Here is a 20960-nt window from a genome sequence, read left to right as displayed (position 1 = left end):
AGCAAGAGGCGCGTGCACGGCAAAACAAAAGATATATGGGCACCAGTCACCAAAACACGATGGCGATGGAGTTTTATGGAGTAAGTTAAGCTTTATTTTAAAAGCATTTTTCACCTTTATTTCACCTAGTAGTGTTGCTTTTACACTATTTGCTTCTTGAAATAAAGGCTCCATGGAATTAAAAGGTGTTTTACCATGGATATCAATATATGGGGTGCTTCTCAGTCAGAGGTGGACAAAGTACACAACTTTCTTACTTGAGTGAAAGTACAGATACTACTGGTCAAATATTACTCCGTTACAAGTAAAAGTTGTAAAGACCGATTCTTACTTAAGTAAAAGTACAGAAGTACTCGTTTTTAAAAGTACTTAAGTATCAAAAGTAAAAAGTAAATGTCAATGCATTGTTTTATTATTGTTGCATTGTTGAATGTATTACTTACAGTACCTTATGCCTCTGAATCTATGCCTGCCCTCATATCAATATCACATTTATTTCTAGATTAGAACACAGTTCCAGTGGGATTGAATATGAGATTGAATAAGTGCACTCAATAACGTCTACAATGGTTTCGGACACCCAAATGGCTGTTCCCTCAAATAGTGCCCTTGTCTTAGTTTTTTGGCTTTGACGTCAACCCGACTTTCATTTCCAACCAAAATCCAACGTCTGTCCGACGTCGGGTTCTGACGTAAATCTGACGTCGGGTTTTGACGTCAACCCGACTTTCATTTCCAAACCAAAATCATCCCCTGACTGACGTTACTACTTTCTACTCAAGGACCTTGACAGAAACGTAGTGGAGTAAAAAGTATGATATTTGTCTTTCAAATGTAGTGAAGTTAAAGTAAAAAGTTTCCAGAAAAGATAATACTCAAGTAAAGTACAGATACTCAAAAAGCGTACTTAAGTACAGTACTCAAGTAAATGTACTTTGTTACTGTCCACCTCTGTTCTCAGTACCCCATCAGTACAACTGATGCTTCCTCGTTTCATTTCTCTGAAGAAACTGCAAAGAGGACAGAGGGAGCATGAGTAGATACACAGGTGCATCATGCAAGGTACAGGACATGTTCCTATCCAAATTCAGAGACTACTGAATTGTCTCTAGCAATAATTTTGATCAAATAATTATAAATAATTACAAATAATTATAATATATATATATATAATATACATACAGTGTATATATATATACATACAGTATATATTGTGTATTATTTAACCTTTATTTTACTGAAAAAAGTCTCACTGAGATTAAAGGGTTAGTACCATAGATATCATATATAAACGCTAGATGTCTTATGGCGCAGTCACTTCCGGCATCACCGTTCGGCCATCTTGTCACAGTGAAGCTGTGCATTAGGTGAGTGATCAGCATGCACACAAATCCTCATATCTCGCTGAAATATTGACGGATTTACAAACGGTTTGGTTTCTTACAAACGTTATTAACGTGGCTATAATTCCGAATGCTTGAACATGTATGTTATAATTATTCATATGTATGCAGTGTATGTATGTAGTGTCATAACTACATCTCTGACATTTATAACAAACCAAACCGTTTGAAAATCGGTAGAAAATTGAGCAAGTTATGGTTATTTAAAAGTATATGCACCATTAAACGAGTGAGCGAGCACACTGTGGCAAGATGGCCGCCACGTGCGGACGTCGACCTCCATTGGCCAGCAGTGCGCACGAGACATCTAGCCTTTATATGTGATATCTATGGTTAGTACACCTAAAAAATATTCTGTCATTAATTACTCGCCCTCATGTCGTTCCAAACTCGTAAGACTTTCTTTCATCTTCAGAACACAAATGAAGATCTTTTTGATGAAATCTGAGAGCTTTCTGTCCCTCCATTGACAGCTACACAACTACCACTTTGACGCTTCAAAGAGTTCATAAAGAGATTGTAAAACTAATCCATATGAATTGAGCAGTTTAGTACAAATTTTCTGAAGCGACACAATTGATTTGTGTGAACTGATTTAATTTAGGCTATTATTCACATATACATTCTTGTGTTACGCAGCACGTTTGAGCGTCAAAGCAAGTGCCGTTTATGTTCGCTGATCAATGTTTATAACATTTTATAACTTAACTTTTTGAAGTGTCGACGGAGGGACAGAAAGCTCTCAGATTTCATCAAAAGGATCTTAATTTGTGTTTCGAAAATGAACGAAAGTCTTGCGAGTTTGGAACGACATGAGTAATTAATGACAGAATTTTAATTTTTGGGTGAACTATCCCTTTAACATTGGATAGCATTTTGAAAAGTGTTTATTTAAATAAATAAAAATTCAATGTGCTATTCAATGGTTAGAAGTGCACTCAGATGAAAAGAAAAGTCCGGTCATAACAGAGGTCTGGAAAAAGTCTTTAATGCTTCATAGGGCAGGTCACAACCACAGCAGAGCTACATGAATCTCTCTTACAGTCGGTATTTCATTGTGTTTACACTTACACAACTTTAAGCTCAATATTTCAACGGGAAGAACACGCAAAAAAAATCATAGTAATAATTTTTTACAAGAAAATTTGGCATTGATCTTCAAAAGCAAAATATTGAAGGTAACAGCGGTGACAGAGAAAGAGAAATGTCATGGGTTGATGCATAGTACTTCCAGATTTTTCTGTTATCTATAGGCTTTACGATTAGTAACAATAACAATAAATATATATTGTAATAATAACTACTGACACTGGAGCAGTACCCTCAGAGGAACTAATATATAATATAGGTTCAGACTTATATCACAAAGAGAGTGTACTCAGTCTCAATCATCATCTGTGTACAACATTTTGTTTTATAATTTGTGATACAAATTCATCCTCATACTAATAAAAAATGTCAGTACATAAAAATCTAATATACAATTTCCCTTTCCCAGGTGCAAAGCACGAGACTAATGTTGGCTTTACAACTTGGTTTGGTTCAATGCAATGGATCCATTTCTTTCCTTGTCCTTGTCCAGTGTAGCATCAATTTTCTCAACGGGGTTGGGAAGTTTGGGAGACTGATTTTGCTTCTTCTCTACATTTCGTTTCTTCTGTTCACTGAAGTGCATTCCATAACAGAAGTAGATGAGCAAGCCTATGTTTCATTAGGAAAGATAATTATACTTCAGCAAGTATACACATCCACATCAGTTTATACTGTATCTGCAGTTGTAGCAGATTTGTAAACACGCATGTGTATATATATAGAGAGAGAGAGAGAGAGAGAGAGAGAGAGAGAGAGAGAGAGAGAGAGAGAGAGAGAGAGAGAGAGAGAGAGAGAGAGAGAGAGAGAGACAGACAGAGAGACAGAGAGAGACAGAGACAGAGACAGAGACAGAGAGATGGACTAGCCTATACGATGTATTATATAATGCATAAGCCAATTGTGTTCAAACTTTTAACTGGCAGTGTATGAATGTCTCTATGTTGTCTTACCCACTGCCATCCACACTGCATAGCGAATCCATGTATCATTTCCCAGCTGGACCATTAAGTAGACATTGATGAATGCACTGAAAATAGGAAGTAGTGGCAGGAGTGGAACCTACAGAAAAATGTGAAAATGTTTCTGAGGACTAATTCAAAACAGAAAATTTCCATAGCAACTGTTCTTAACAACAGCAGTTCTCAAAATTTCTTCTGTCAACCGTGTGAAAAAAAAGTTCACTTTAGCATACTTTTAAAAAGACTTATTACAGAAATAAAATACTTAAAAAGAATATACTTAAGTGCATACTGGATGTAATGTTTTTGGACACTTAAATGCATGTTAAATGCAATTATAATTGAACTTTTGACCCACTTAGTAGGACTTAAAGGGATAGTTCCCTTTAATTATAAGTCAGTTGGCTGACAATACAACTTTGTTTCTTAAAAATGAGTTCCAAATTCCCATAGCATTACAAGCTATCAATATTGATTAATAACAAGAATGCAGTGAAACTGGCTTCTTTTATAAACATTCTTATTGAATAATTGCCCTTTTGTTTTATTGTCTTTTGAATGTGTAAATGTTTTTTTTTTTTTTTGCCATGTAAATTTCTTGCCCCATGTTCTTCTGTTCTTTATGTATGTATCTTCTAAGACATGCACTGTAGGTTCGTAGTAAGGTTTTTCATTGTACCTGATTTGTTTGTATTTGTTGTGCTAATAAATTTTTTTTTAAAAAAAACTTGGACGCGTTTTTTTTTTTTTTCCTGTCATGGGGGCTGAGAGTGGACGGAGGAGCTGAACACCCAGCGCCGGATGAAATTCTATGAAGCCTCTATGCGGGTAAATAAGGGGAAATTATGTCGGTTGATAGGTTAAAGAAGTATAGGAAAGTGTCAATGGTCCATTTCTGAGATAGGTGGCGGTAATGCACATATTTGTTTGCGATCCGCCGTAAAAAAAAAAAACAAGAAGAAGAAGAAAGGGCCGGAAGCGTGCGCGCTCTCAGATCACTTGGACGTGGTTGTGTACAAGAGGTAAAAACGATCTAAATACTGTTCGTTTTCTCACACAAACCGCTCGTTTCGTGTCTTAGGCCATCAATGTGTACTTACGATGGGGAATTGTTTAATTTGGACTTCTCTGTGCACGCTCTTTGAGATAGTGACCATAGACCTGCATTATATGACTGACAGACAAGAACGGTTTGACCTAAAAATATCAAAATTGAAACTACTGCGGAAACAAAGACACCTACATCTTGGATGCCCTTGAGGTAAGCTAAAACATACCAAAATTTAATTTCAAAGTGAACTATCCCTTTAAGGACATCTTTATATGCAATTTCATAGTTCTGTTGTCTTTGAAAGTCTACTGCCGAATGTACTGATAAGCATGTATGGTGAAATTATAAATTATACTTTAATGTCATTTCTATAGAAACATGTAGGGTTATGTCTTGTATTTGAATATATTTGTGATGAAGAATGAAGTTGCAATTTAGTGGACTTAAAATATATTAACTTTAAGGTAATATTGAATAAAATGCTACAGTTAAAATACATTACACGTGTTTTAGTAATGTAAGTAGCCTATACCTCTTTAAGTGGCTTTTTATTTCATAATTACAGATAGATATATCTGCTAGTGCAACCCTGATAAAAACTCACCTGCTATTTTATAAGAGAAGTCATGGACAATTGTGTGACAGGTATATTTTATTTTACGGCACTTCTCATTCATTCATTCACTCACTCATTCAGTGATTGACTGTCGCACAACTCTGAACTAAATTCAATGACGTCAAGGCTGTAATTTGATTGGTTATCAAGGCACATGTGATCCAAGTTAGCCGTTATGATTTCTCAAATGGTAGAACTGACCCTTGTATGATATCTCCCAATAAAAAGACCATTGCTGCGTCCCAATTTGCATACTATCCATCATAAATAGTATTCGAAATTAGAATTATTGCATCTCAAAACATAGTATGATGAAATGAGAATCCAAAGATACCCGGATGGTCTACTTTTTCAGTTTAGAATCCAAAGTGCAGAAACATGAATAAAACGTGTTGAAAAACTACAAACATGGCGGATGTGCAACGGTTATGTAGAGAGGTTTAGATAAAGGGGTTTGCACAATTAATAATTAGTATCTAACCTGACGAAAATATTTGTATTTTTAATGTTATCCACATTATATTTCATCTGCAACAGCATTGTAAAATTTTGTAATGAAATGTTTGGTCATTAACTTTAAAATGCATCATTATGCAAACTTGGAGTTCTCCGCATGAAAAACCCACAACTGGCAGATCAACATGCTAGTGATGGGGACGAGACCGCCTATGCCGAGTCCAAGTCAAGACCGAGTCTTTGAAGGGTCGAGACCGAGTCCGTTGGTTTTCAAATACAGTCGAGTCCGAGTCAGGACCGAGTCTTTGAGGAAGCAAGTCCGAGTCGAGACCGAGTCTTTAGGAGTCGAGACCAAGACCATAAAAACATGTCAGTTTTCATATTCATGATTTAATATCACCCCAGTTAATAATCAACAGTTAGGCCTACAGACTAAGCTAGATTGGCAATTGTTTAGAGGAGCAGTCTTAACGTCTTAATATGGACTATGCTTTTACTATCATTAAAAAAATCCCTACCACATGCATCATCTTCTGCCTATTTTTCTAAACTGCTTCAACAGTGCTGCTCTGTCATCAACAGCCCACCCTGATTTTTTAATAATAGTTAGGACATGCAGAGCAAATAAAAATTTTCTAGTGGTATTTATTCTAGTGGACTAGTGATGGGGACGAGACCGCCTATGCCGATTCCGAGTCAAGACCGAGTCTTTGAAGGAACAAGTCTGAGACGAGTCCGAAAAAGCAGAAATTGGTCTCGAGACCGGACTCGAGTACTACATCACTACAACATGCTACTAGATTTCTCTCCGAAACGGTAGGAAATTAAATTAAATTGGATGTGGAGGATTTGAACTGTGACAATGAAGTTTAATTAGGCTACTGCAGTTTGGCACTGTATTGTTATGACAACTGTATAGTTGTCGAATGTAAAATCTAGATCCGAAGCAAAACCAGTTGATAACCACTGCAACAACATCCAGGCACATTTTGTTTATGCATTACATAAAAAGTCATATGTTGGTGCCTTTTACACCCAGTGAAAACTTACCATAAATGCAGCCTTGGTCCCATTCTGCGGCTGCCGCCAAATAATAATGATAATCACGACAAAACCCACCAAAACCAAAATGATTATCAGAATCATCCACCACTCCTCAATCAGACCAGCTGGTAGACCTTTTGTGATGATCACACTCAGGATAACAGCAAGCACAACTAGAAAGGACATTAAAAGTAAATAAGAAGTTGAAACATTGAAATACCCATTGAGTAACCACAACTATTAAAGACCCGTTCACACCAAGAATGATAACTATAAATATAACTAAAACAGAAACTATATTAGCGTCCACACCAGTGGACGGTATCGTTCTGTTTATTGTAAGTGTCTGTTTATTGTAAGTTTATTGCAAGTCTTGGTATTGACGCTATGGGGAAGGCATGTGAAAACAAACACCAATCATTGGCAGACGGCGGTCCATGACGTCATACGTGGAGCGCCCGTGAGTAAAAAAAGTGGCCTGAGTTACACATCATCCGCTTTGTTTACCTCCCTCCCCAACTACTGTTGGGTTTTGAAGTAAGGACGTATGCTCCCCTTTGGATGTGCGCTCTACTATAGTCCTGGTTCGACAATGTTAATAAGTACAGAAAGTTTGCCTGCGGGCATCCTACCTTGTAATCTGTTGCATACTATTGTCTAGAGCTAAATGAAAAAGACAAAGCGCTAGCTATAGCAGGTGTTATGCAGAGTGTATGGGCTGCCCTCCCACAGAGACTTTGGGGTCTTTAAGTAGGGCCTAAGCTCCTTTGGCTTCCATGGGGTTTAGAGCATGGGTGATGAAAGTTACTGCGTAAACTGCATTATGTCCTACTCTCATTTGCCTCCCTTTCCTGAGTAAAAGTTAAGGATGTATGCTCCTCCTTGGATGAGTGGCAATACTGAAGGGAGGCGCCAGCGCACCTCTTGAAATCAGGGGAGTGAGATTTACACACACAGCTCTTACTGCCCAACGTCCATTACACTCACCCCTGTAAACCTCACTCCCGTCCGGGTCACGGCACCAAATGCAACCGGTTCTACTTGACCCACTCCGAATGGGATTTGAACCAGGGTCACCGGCATGGGAGGTGGGCGCTCTAACAAGGACGTTTAAGACCGTAGCATTTAGCGTCAGTCGCTAGCGCACCTCTTGAGGCCAGGGGAGTGAGATTTACATGCACAGCTCTAACTGGCCTATGTTACACCTGTCCCAAAAGGAGGAAGGTAAAGCAGCCGGGACTTCCCTTGCTGTAGGGCATAGAAGAACAGTCTTGGTTTAGAGAGTAGACTATATGAGTCACATGGGATTTTTAGAACTATATCTTTATCGTTATAGTGTCATCATCCTTGGTGTTAAGTTGGCCTTAATAGTGCATTTATGTCAGAATGATTGTATTTACAAGTTGAGCACTACTATACAGTCATAATTACCAGAAAACTAGTTATTTAGGATTTTCTTTAAGTTTGCTATTTTCATTAAAATAGGTTTAGACTTCCTAGAATTATGGCAGAAGCGAATTGGTATTAATCATGAAAAAGAACAATTTAGTTTGTACTTTTGTGTACTACTGGTAAGTGATTAAAAAATCTTGGGGAAAAAAACTATTAATTTGGCTGGTTTGACAGACCTGTGTGACTAAACTACATTTTCCAACATTTTGTTGTGATTGCACAAGAATGATAACACTTCTAAATGATACACTAATGGGCATATTTTGCTCTTTGTTTAGTTGCATAGGCCTAAATGATTTCTATCTTTGACAAGATGTGAGAAAGAGAGAAGGAAATATACCAGGGGGATTTTAAGGAAGTATTAGCAACTCTTACTCAACATAATTGTATACTTACTCATCACTTCACACATTCAAGCATGAAAAAATAAAAGCCGAAACTCACCGCTTAGTACGGTCAGAATAGACACAGCTTTAGAACTTGAAACAGAAGCATATTGAGGGGGGCGAAAAGGATTCCACTTCTGGACTTCTAATTTGTCACTGATCTCAGATTGCTCTGGTTGGTACCTGCATGGACAAAAATACTTTTATTGCACAACTGTTACTGTTGCCAGTAATTTACATCAAACTTTGCTGTCTGAATATGAATATTTGTGTTCGCTCTGGATATTATGTATTTTTTTTACTGAGCACTGCCAGTACTTTGTCAGTACTACCAATGGCAAAATGTTTTTGAGGAAAATACTTTGTCGGTAATTGTTAATATTATTTGTGGAAGGAATTTATATGATTTAGACTGAATTCTAGTTCTAGTGTTCTTGGTGTTGGCTCACCACCAGACTGTTATAATAGCCTACTGTTAAAAAGATCTTTCTTTTATCGGAGTAAGGTCATAAGCTTAATATAGATGCTTGTTTCCGCCACTGAATAAAACAATATATATATAATTGCGACTTTTATCTCACAACTCTGACTCTTTCTTTCTAGCAAACTAAGACTTTTTCATGATCCAAAAATTATAAAAATGTCTGTTCTTTCTTATCTTGTGCAGAAGTGCGTATCTAAGTAGAAGTGGTACAGTGAAAATTCTGCATGAGAGGAAAATATAGAAGTCTGTGTTTCCAAAAAACACATATGCAGATTTTTTTTAATGTACAAAGTTTCAATAAAGTAAAAAAAATAAAATAATTCTGGCTATTATTTCATATGTCAGGATTTACAGGGTTACGTAGGCATTACATATTTCAGTGTGAATGTATTTTCTGTGTGCTTTGTAAAACCTGTATGTGTACTTGGGGGAAAAACACATAACAATTGAAAATCGATTATTCTTTCTATTATATGTATCTTTATCTGTATCTTACCGAAGAATTAAGATGCAGATGGCGACGAGGGTGTAGGCAAAGAGCGTTCCAATAGACATCATGTCTACTAGAGCCTTCAGGTCAAACACCAGGGCCATTATTGCTAAAATCACAAATAGTTCACTCTTAGAATTTCAAGACAACCAAATTTGCATGTACTATAGTTAACAAAATAACATTTCTTTGGGGTTCTAATAATTCAACTTCAATGATCTTTGGGACAGCACTTCATGCCTTTTTAGAAGCAAGGCCCTAAATATGTTTATGGTATGAGACTAAGGTGCATTACTTTGATGTGTTCTCAAACAGAATTACCTGCTACTACTCCAGAAACAATTGTGGCGATGACAGGGCTCTGTCTGGCACTCATCTTACTCAGTGGTTTGAAGAGCAGCCCATCTCTGGCCATAGCAAATAGCACACGGGGCATAGGAAACATGGATCCCAGCAGACTGTTGAACAGTAAAGAAAAGTGCATTACACTGATGTTACAGTCATTTAACCAGGTATTTCCTTTTATGATTTTGTACATTTCAGCAAATAACAGCTACAAGAGTGATGCATGTGTTAAGCTGCTATTTTCTCATAGTGTAGCTGCTCTATGGTGATCATTGACTGATCATCAAGTTAAGCTGCAAGTTTGCTTAAAGAGGACCTATTATGCATTTCCAACTTTCTTTAGTGGGTAATGTTTACCGCATGAAAAAGTTCTGCAAAGTTACAAACTAATTTCAAAGGGAGTTATTCTCTCTAAATCAGTGCACACGGTTTCTGAACTCCCTGAAATGCCTCCGTTGCAGTCTTGAGTTTTATTCCGGAAATGAACACGTCACAATATTCCTCATTTAAATAATTCCCGCCCAAGGCATATGCAAAAATAAAGGGTTGAGTTGCACGTTGAAACCAAGCGGCAACTTTCCTGTCTTTCTCTTGAACCCAACACGGAAGTGACTTAAACTGCAATTCATCGACTGGCCACTAGAGACAGGCTGCAAAAGAGAGTCAATCCCATAGACCCCCATGTTAAAATCCCAAACTTTATAGCAGAAAAAAATATGTTTACAGCCTGGTGCAAAAAGTGGTTTTGGTCTGTATAGCTAATGTTGCCCTTCATGTCAACTTTAAGGAGGGTGAATTTTTTTATAACTTATCCGTATAAATTATATTAAGCCTTAAAGTTTTGCATAATTAAGGTTGTGGCCACTTGAGTGACAGGTGGATTGTCTCTGCTGTCACTACTAGCCATTTGTCTGCTGTCTGTTAGCGTCACGTCACCTCAGCTAATCCTTCCTTTTTGCCTATTTTTGGTTATCCGGGAGTGATGCGCGGTAGCATGCTGCCAAGATGGCGACGGTCGGCTCCGCCCACTTTGGGCTTCAAAAATGCTCTTCAGAAACCTATGGGTACAGTCTACAGTTGAAGCTCACGGTTGTGGTAAGGGGCGTGACAATCACAACACACTGGTTCAGCCAACCAATGAGAGCACATGGCGCTTTTTGGAAGGAGGAGCGATAGAAACTAAACGGGTACGTTTCCCAAAAGCATCGTTGACCAACTATGATCGCAATTTCCATTGAACTCTGTTAGTCATGACGGAACTTGCGACCATAGTCGGCTTTGGGAAACGCACCCCAGAGTGTTACTGACAGACTGGAAAGAAAGGAAATGTCAAGTATGTGAAAAATTATGTATTTTTTTTAACATTCAACTATGAAAACCTATTCTAGTTGACCCCAAAAACAAATAAAATCAAGATTTTGTAAAGGGGCATAAATTCACCATGAAATCAAAATAGACTATTCTTGTTTTTTAAAATGTAAATATTGCAGTAATTATTATGAATTCATCATAATTTATTTTTTAAATTCACGTGTCCTTGTAATCTTTAATCAAAATAACTTTCCCATCTCTTCTCTGATGATGTGTTTACTGGCACGAGGGCGGAGCAACCTGTCACTCACATGAGATCCACCAATAGCAACCCACCACCACCCAATCAATTCCCTATGGAAAAAATCAAGTCCCGTCCTACATTTTTTCTTGTTCGAGAAGCTTTTTCACTCGTACGTGAACTATGGCAACTTCCGTTTAATGCCGACTTTTATATACATTTAAAGAACTAAATCGTGGACGTTTTCCACAAGAAACAAGCATTGATGTATTATTTTAATTTAATACTGTGAAGCTGCTTTGATACAATCTGTATTGTGAAAAGCGCTATATAAATAAACTTGACTTGACTTGACTTAAATCGTTAAAAAGATACAGAGAACCTGATGAACCTGGATATCCAACACGGGTATTATATAATTAACTTCTGTTCTGATGTGTCCTGCATCAACATCCATCCTTGACAACTGTGTTTGACAGTCATAGAGTCCTGCATTATCCATACTACATTTGACTTTATGATGCTAATTTTACCAAACCGATGGACACACTTTCCTTTTTAGTTCATGAGCATCTACTGTAGTATCTACTAATCATGCAATGCTGTTTTATAGTCCTAGTGTAGTAAGTGCTTTATAGGCCATATGTGATGCTTTACCTTGTTGACAGAGCACACAAAGATCCAACAGCCACGGCATACTTTGCAGGATCCCAGCCCACATAAGTGAAGGCTGCGGGTAAGGGACTCTGAAGATTTAGTTGGTAGTAGGGCATCATGAGGGTGAGAGCAGCCGAAACGCCAAAATAAGCCAAGAAGCAGATGAGAAGAGAAGCCACAATTCCTATAGGGATAGACTTCTGAGGGTTTCGAACCTCCTCGCCTAGATGACAGGAGACAGAGATTATATATAATAACCTAAATAATTTAGACTAGTGAAATAGACCTTCTTGTAATGTTTCCTGCTATGCTTATATATATGTGTGTGTGTGTGTGTGTGTGTGTGTGTGTGTGTGTGTGTGTGTGTGTGTGTGTGTGTGATTTGAATGCTATATTCCAAGACTTCTGAAGATTTGCGTGAAGAACAGACCAAAATATCAAGTTATTCATACAAAAATTTAACATTCTACAAATTGCCATAACTTCCTCTCCACAATAAAGCTTCTGTGGAGAGGAAGCTTATCAGTAAATAATGCCTTGAATGTTGGTCTGTTCCTCACATTATAGTATGAAATCAGAACATACTGTGGAATTACAAAAAACTGTAAAAAGATTATTAAAAAATATTATGTTTGTGTTCCACAGAAAAAAATAACAGCATTTGGTTTTGGAGCATGTGGGTGAGTACAACAGAATTTTATATACTCAGTTTCTTATAAATTATAAATATTGCTATAGAGCACATTAGTGCTTTTTCAGCGGCGGTGGTTCCGGAAGTATTTGTTTCACTCATATTTCCCATAGGGTTTTTAAAAAGTCTTTGTTACAGCATTTTAAGGCATGAACCAAATCAACCAGCTACTATGAGGAGAATCACAACATTACAAACTTTAATTTGAAGCAGAAACGTATTTGAAAATTGGACAAAAATATACAAAACTGTGTACTTTACGGCTTTAGTGAAAGAACTGAAAGAACTACAATCCCATAAAGCATTGCGACATAATCGAAATTAAAAACAACGAAGAAAAATAAAACTATTAATTTAAAGTTGTTGATTATATCTAAGGAAATTATATCTATATTTTAAGTTTATTGCAAAATATACAAATATTTAAGCATTTTGAGAGCATATAAAGTGAGACAAACTCAATTACGTCATTTGCGGTGCTTGACAGAGCTCTTTTGCTCCCCACGACTCCCTGATTCATGCAAATTTCTGTAAAGCATCATGGGTAATGCTTTTTTTTTTTTTTTTTTTTTTTACCACAAATTCAATTGTTAAACACGATAATTTTGAAATAATATGACCTGATGGCTTCAGCAAACGCATATAGCATCGTTTAACAAACTCAGTTCTCACATTAGGGCTGTCTTTAAAGGTTTTGTTAAAAATCAATTTCCCTATGGAGAAAGTGAATGGAGGTTTTGCTTCCAGAACCAGACTATTGCACTCTATTGATGAAGTACCTGTGGTTGCAATGCAGTCAAATCCCACAAAGGCATAGAAACAGGTCGCAGCTCCAGCAAACGTTCCCTCAAAACCAAAGGGAAAGAATCCTCCAGCTCCGAAACTGGATAAAGTTTCATTTGAAACTGAAAGATTTCTAAAAAAAAAAAAAAAAAAAAAAAAGCAGTTAAAAACTATTTCAACGTAGCAGATAGTGGTAATTAAAAACACAATCTCAAAGAGGCTCTAAATTTTTCAATTAAAATTTTTTGGAGAGTCACAGATCTAAGGGTACGTTTACATGACAACGGTGTACCAAAAGCGGAAAAGTTTTTTCCTTTGTATTTTTCGCGTACAGGCGACACCATTGTCAGAACGATCCTCGTTCACATGGATCTGCGAAAATGATTAAAAATGCTGTATTCTGCTGCCAGGCCAGTAGATGGCGATGTCACTGTAAAGAAACACTACACATCTATGTCTAAACACATAATACACATATGTATGACGTGAGCCTTTTCACAAATTCGCATTTTTGTAGTTTACACAGAGATGAGAACATTTTCATTTTTAAAAACTTGAAACCCATTTTCAAAAAGTTTTTCGTTTTTAGTTGGAATGGTGTCGTGTGAAGTAAAACGGCCCCTAAAACATGCAGTTTTAAGTTTTACCATAACCACAAATGCTCTGTAAATTTCATAAAGCAACATACGCGGTTACTGTGTAGTTCAAAATGTCCTCCTGTGTTATCTGCCAATTTCCAAGGTCTCCCTTGATGAACCCAGCAATGATGACAAAAACCAGAACTACCATATTTACAGCTGTGAAGATCTTATTGACAATGGCAGACTCCTTCACACCAAACGCAAGGATACCTGAGAAATGACAACAAATAACACACATCTGACTCACGTTAATTCTCATTTTGAATTGTATTACTGTGTTTTACCATAGCCCTTTTATTGACACTACAGTAAATGTACTGTAAATCTTACTTGCCTGCCAAAACCATTATAAGGCCAGCAGCAAAGAAGTCTGGATACGAAGCGAGGCCAGGTAAATTCATTGGTATATTTGCACTCAAATAACCGGCGATCTTATTTCCAATCAAGTCATCGAAAGTGCCACTCCATGCTCTGGCAACACTGGATGTGCCTGTTATAAAGTCATTCAGATCAAGCAATTCATTTATAAATTACAGACATTTGATAAGCACATTTATAAGCCATATAACTATTTAGTGAGCCATGAAATAAATAAATGAATCTTGATTCATTTATTAATATCCCTATAAATGTCAAACGTCTACTTGTGTTTACGATTCTTTTGGGAAATGCAGCCTTGGTTGATTCTGCAATATTATGTCTATACATTTTGGGATTATACTCAAAATATATTAAAGCTACATTATGTAACATCATGCGTCTTGCGGAAGAACATTGGTTTGGTTGAGTGTTTCAAGGCACCGGTTGAAACGTGTATACAGCATATCTTATCAAAGCGGAAGGACACATCAATAAAAACGTTTTTATTGCAACCAATGATTCCTGGAATTTTGAACAATCCATGGTCAATGACTGTCAGGCATAATAATGTTTGTTCTTGCCTATGATGTAGGACAGCAGTAAGTTCCAGCCAGTGATGAAGGCCCACACTTCTCCGACGGTGACGTAGCTGTACAGATAGGCAGAGCCGGTCTTGGGAACCCGGGCACCAAACTCTGCATAGCACAACCCCGCAAACACAGACGCCACTGCCGCAATGAAGAATGACACAATGATGCTGGGCCCAGACACTGTTCTGGCAACCTCTCCAGAAAGGACATAGACCCCGGCCCCAAGTGTACTTCCCACCCCAAGGGCCACTAGGTCGAGCGTGGTTAAGCAACGCTTAAAGTTGGACTCTTCGCCATCGGGCTCCAGTGGCTTTCGCCTCGACAGGCTCTTCAGAAACGACAGCACCTTGTTACAGGACATCCTGAGACAAATATAGGTGATTATGTAATACATTTTTTTGTAAATTTGGAGTGCTGTCAGTACAGAGAACAACGACAAAAATCGGTTGTCGAGTTCACGCGCGTGATCATAGGTAACTAAACCTATGCGCGTGAACTCGACAATCGATTACTGTGGACATCGACCGAAAACAGGATGTAAATACAGGTATGTGCGCTGGCTGAAATAACATCATTTTTATTCATATCTTTCACATCTACTGCAGTCAGATTCACCCGTGTTCACTCTGAAGGAATCACTCACATTGGCTGTGCATTTGTAATGACACATCAAGGATGTTAAGAGGCTAAAAGCAGGTTTAAAACTTGCCCCATTGAAGTCAACAGGGTGCAAATTTTAAAAAGAGGATAACACGCTGTAGGCAACACCGATTTTTGTTGTTGTTCTCTGTATTGACAGCACTCCAAATTTACAAAAAAATGAGCTCAATGTTAAAATTGACCGGAGTTCTCCTTTAAGAACTCTTTCATTACTTCTTTTATCAGGAGATAACAATAAAACATTTTATTCGCACATAAAATGCAGCTCAAAGTACTTATTGGTCAGACCATAAACCACTTAAACAATCTTAGCAATCATTTTTAACATGCAATCATTTATGTCTTTATGCTGTGCTTTTTCTATCACAACTTCAAATTCTAAATTAGAATAAGAGATAATGTGTTGTTTCAACTTAAAGTATGTGTTCCTGCTTGACCTAAAATATTAAGTTTAGTTAACTTATGTTTAGTTTAGTTAAGTTGGACATTTAAGGACTTAAAATATACTAAGCATTTTCTCTCTGTGTGTTTTATTCATATTTTATCTTTTTCATTCGTTTGAACCCATTTTAGTTCAATTTCCATCAGTTAATTTTCCTTATTCCAATATAATGTTGAAACGTGACCAGTTTTCTTCACTATGCCTATTTAAAGCACTCAGATTTATAGGTACTATAAATGAAAGCAAAAACATTATATAACTTTATATTGACTGTGAAACAAATTTACTGAACTAAACGTTTTACATTTATATAATATATATATTTCACTAAATAATTTGGACACTAAAAGTGCTAGAAAATCAAAGCCATATGTCTAAACAAGTTGTGTTCTGAATTTGAAGTTGATATCACAAAAATTGAGCCGCTAAAAGGTTTTAAAGTACAATGTCCAGTTGGATGAATTTTGATGGTTTAAGCTTTCAAATTCATGATGATTATTAAAATATGTGATAGGGAAAAAGGCAATATAAAAGCATGCCAAGTGCCCTGCTACTTGGACACTGACAGTAAAAGTTAATTTTCAATCCTTCATTTTTCTTATTTCCTTCATTTGTGGAAGACTTACAGTGCTTCTGTTATCAGGAGTTAATAATAATGATAATAAAAAGAAATGTATACCATCGTTCATAAAATGCAAATCAAAGTACTTTATAAGTCAGAGCATAAACCACTTAGAAAAAAGCAAAAAAAAGCAACAAAAAAAGGGGTGGGGTATTTAAAATATATTAATTAAAGACTATGGAACAAATGCTTAGAGCCTATATCATTTCATTTGGAAAGAGGTTGACTATTTTTGGGCCTAATGTCTAAAAACTGGTTCACCTGATCTTTTATATATAGCCTACCTGACTTTCAATGCTCAGAAGTCATACTCCTTATCTCAAACCTGCCATTATAAGCACGTTATATATGGTAAATACTCTTATCTTGCTTTTATGATGTTCGCTTAAAACCAACAAAACTTGTCTATCTTAAAATCTCTCTAGCTTTTTTTAAAGGCTCTTTTTCAAAAATCATTTTAGTTAAGGAATTTTACTGAAATTATGCCAGTTATGAAACTTTGTTAATTCAAATGTTATTGTATTCTCTCTTATCTTAAACAAAAACACAAAGTGTCTCCTTAAACTATCTTGACTTTGACTGTGAGGCATATAAAACTGAATAATATCCGAACAGAACTGAATCTTCACGTTATTCACAGCATCAGTAATGAAGTATCTTACCTGCATGTGTAGATCCCAAGCGGTGCGTGAAGGTGTGAGTGTTGCCTCACAGCGCAGAGTTTCTGAGCACAGTCCATATCAGAGCCCCTCCTGTCCATATCAGAGCCCCTCCTGTCCAATCTCACGTGTCCAAAACCTTCACGTGTAATTTTTGACAGAGTCTGTTACATTTAGAAGAAATGTGTGATTTCTGAAGAGGAGATGTACACTTGAAAAATAGAATTTTGCACTTGACACAAGGTATTTAACAAAATAACTCTAAAAGTGTGGAGTGTAGGGATATGATTTTATGAAAGTTGTAAAATCAAAAATATTAATATTGCCAAAAGGTTACCCTTCAAAAAAAAAACTATATCTACAGCAAAAAGAAAAACTTATATGCAAACTTATAAACAGCACATATATGCAACAGTTATAAACAGTATTTTACACTCTAAAAAATGCTAGGTAGTTTCAACCCATGTCCAAGAATCAGAATCAGAATGAGCTTTATTTGCCAAGTATGTTTACATACACTAGGAATTTGTCTTGGTGTAAACTCTCACGTGTCCAAACCTTATAGTTATGTGATAAAGTTATGTAATAAATGACTTTAGCATTACCTTATCTCACCTGAGCTGGGCTTGTTTTGTTTTTTTATAACATTCTATTAATAACAAGTTCTATTTTGGCAACTGTAACAGAACAGAACACCAAAAGTGAAATGAAAAAGCCTCGGGCTGAAGGAAATGCAAATCCACGCCTGTACAGTAGAGGGTGCAACTAAAACAAACCTTTCCGCTGCTGCCATTCTAGATTAAAGAAGAATAGGATGCAAGATAAGAAACTTCAGCAATAAAAATAAAAATAAAAAAGTGAAACATAAATGTGATGATTATCTAAAGAATTTTTGCTTATCGGAAAGGTTGAACTGGATCATCAAATGTCAGCAGAAAAGATTTTGGTTAATAAAGTGAGATTAAATACATAAAGTATATAATTATTGCAGGTTTGCATACTGAGTTTGCATTTCACTGTTTTTATTCATTTTGAGGAATACTGAATCTGTCACAATGCCTCTACACTTACTCACGATTCCTCTCAACATGAGGACAGGAAAGCTGTCAGTAAAAAAAAAAATGGGAAAACAAAGTAACTTGTGTTATGTGAAAAAGTAACTCAGATTTTTTGTTTTAAATTTTAAAAGTAATGTGTTACTTTAGTTACTTGAGAAAAGTAATCTAATTACTGTACATAATTCAGGTTACTTGTAATGTGTTACTTTTTAAGCCAGTTTAACATAATTTAAGTTGAAATTAATTTGTACAACCAAGTTGATTCTACTTATTTATTACAGTGTAAGAGAAAACGGCACAACCGAATGTTTAATGTTCACCTCATCTTCTAACATCCCAGACATCGATCTCATTTCTGATTGCAAAGTAAATGTACAGTCCTTGACAATAACAAAGACCCATAAATATTTAACATTGAAGACATAACAGAAAGTAATTCCAATGCTGAAATGAATGCAATGACAGTATTTTTTTTTTTAAATACTGTATTAACCATATGAAATATACTGTTCTCTAACATATGTCTAAGTATATAGTATAATAAATAAATTAAACAGGGAATGTTTCAGGAAATAAAGATGAATGGCTGATGAATCATGGAAATACTGAGGTTCACTGCACTGTTAAATCTGATACAGTTAGAAAGATAAGGAGCAAAATCTGTTACTTCTTGCTGACTCTTATTATCAGTGGCTGAAGTCCATGGCTATATCCTGAATAGCATATTACCGTCATGTTACGAAGCTTTTATACATTAGTCCTAAACAAGTAATTACTATTGAGCAGCTTACATTTTAGACAATAATTGGCCAAGCAAGGCATGGTAAGGCTATATACAGTATATAAGACTATAGTATGCCTAGATAATATACAGTATGCATGGTAAGATTTCGTTCCAAGCATAGGTAGTTAATTCTACTCATTCTAGTTCTGCTATATACTAAATGTGGCAACGCCAACCTATCACAAGAAAATGAACTAAAGCCACTATAGTGGTTCTGTGGTGCCACATTAAAAACACATTAGGAATCAGTACGTGTGTATCATATTGTTATTCAGGGTCAGCAAAGCAAAGGTACAAGGACAATGATTATTGCAATTTACAACTTAACAACCCAATAACCACAGGTGTGTTGAAGCTGACTTAAAATGTTTGACTGTTGAGTAGTTTTTTCTTTTAAGTAAATGTGCTTAGGTATATAGATTTTGTATTTTGTTGGTAGAAAGTTGGAGTGACTTTCAGGGAAGAGATCATGTGGATTGATGTAGTTATTTGCTGAAAGAAGCAAAACTAAAGCAGAAAAAAGAGCAAAGGTCTAATATGCCAGCTAGAATGCAAAGTCACAAGACTAATCATTAATTTTTCTTTAATAATCTTTAATGATGGATCTCCTAAGGCTTTTCTTCTTAATTAGCCATCTTATGTTCTTATTTGGTGGGTATGTACACTAGTCATGAAATTACACCTGAAATACTAAATACTGTATCTGTATTTAGTGACTTTGATCTGAAATCATTCTGACCTTGACTGACAATCAATGTAAATTTGCTTCAAATGTCTTTTCTTTTAACTTTTCTTCACTGCAAACCCTAATGTTCAAACTTAATTGTATTGAGACTTCGTAGCTTTCTATTTATTTTGAGTTTAACAAACTCAACTTTTTGTCAGTTTTCTTTGTGATGATGATCACATGATCACAGGACCAGTGATGCATGGGAAGAATCTGCCTGTTGTAACTTGGGGCATGCAGCTGGCAACCCATAAATCAATCAGTTATCTGGTGAAGCTAAAGCTGATGTCATGGTACGTTGCCCAAGAATACTCACAGAGATGAATTGACACAGAGAAAAGTCTTTTAATCCAAATTACTCAGGGGAATACAGAGAGACAGGTAGCAACACTCACCAAACACGGCGTTAAGACAGTACATTGAACTCTGGAAACTATTAATACTATACTATACTATTTATATACTATAAATACTAAACCAAATGAGGACTAATTAATTGTTAGCAGATGAACTAAATGAAACTAACACAGACCAAAAATTAGGTTAAGACAGGAACAAACAAAGCATACTCCTGACAGTACACCCCCCTCTGGAAAGGCATGTCCCGTGTCGTACAAGGTCCAACAGAGGAGGGAGGGGGTTCTGGAGGAGGTCGAGGAACAGAAGAAGGGCAAAACAAAACCAAATAGAAATAATTAGTCCATGGGGGAGTGGAAGGTGGGAGTAGCCAGGGGAAAGCCAGGAGCAGGAGAAGCCAGATGTAAACCCAGACCACAGTCAGCCTGCAGTTCCAGGGCGGAGTTGCAGTAGGGAGGAGCCAGAAGATGTAACCAGGGGTGGTACGAACTCTTGCAACGAGCCGGCCATGATGGAGACCCAGACGGAACCTAGGAGACACAGAGCCAGGGTAACACTGAAGGTCCAGAGGGCCAAGGCGGAGCTGACGGCTGATGGGA

The 20960-nt window shown here is 36.6% G+C and overlaps 1 protein-coding gene and 2 long non-coding RNA genes across 3 annotated transcripts; 2 read left to right on the top strand and 1 right to left on the bottom strand.

The window, feature by feature from the left end:
* The first annotated feature begins 32 nt into the window (after positions 1–32).
* On the top strand, positions 33–3024 carry LOC311082928. Its single transcript, XR_014606174.1, has 3 exons — positions 33–80; positions 1008–1062; positions 2902–3024. It is a non-coding gene; the product is annotated as an uncharacterized lncRNA (long non-coding RNA).
* Positions 2929–16020, bottom strand: LOC311082926 (cationic amino acid transporter 2; the record flags this gene model as incomplete). The annotated part of the gene is made up of 11 exons (XM_084114112.1): positions 15044–16020; positions 14437–14592; positions 14150–14312; positions 13458–13594; positions 11988–12210; positions 9755–9891; positions 9440–9542; positions 8518–8642; positions 6628–6794; positions 3446–3554; positions 2929–3104 (listed from the first exon to the last, which is right to left on the bottom strand). The coding sequence occupies exons 1-11, from the start codon at positions 15444–15446 to the stop codon at positions 2929–2931; spliced, it is 1899 nt and encodes a 632-aa protein (XP_083970238.1). The 5' UTR covers positions 15447–16020.
* On the top strand, positions 8497–15188 carry LOC311082927. Its single transcript, XR_014606173.1, has 4 exons — positions 8497–8634; positions 9749–9945; positions 12633–12667; positions 15055–15188. It is a non-coding gene; the product is annotated as an uncharacterized lncRNA (long non-coding RNA).
* Positions 16021–20960: the final 4940 nt, after the last annotated feature.

The sequence above is a fragment of the Abramis brama genome, assembly GCF_963993115.1.
Source record: "Abramis brama genome assembly, chromosome: 5".
Lineage (NCBI taxonomy): Eukaryota > Metazoa > Chordata > Actinopteri > Cypriniformes > Leuciscidae > Abramis > Abramis brama.
The sequence above is the reverse complement of the archived record's forward strand: the minus strand, read 5'-3'. Positions and strand labels throughout refer to the sequence as shown.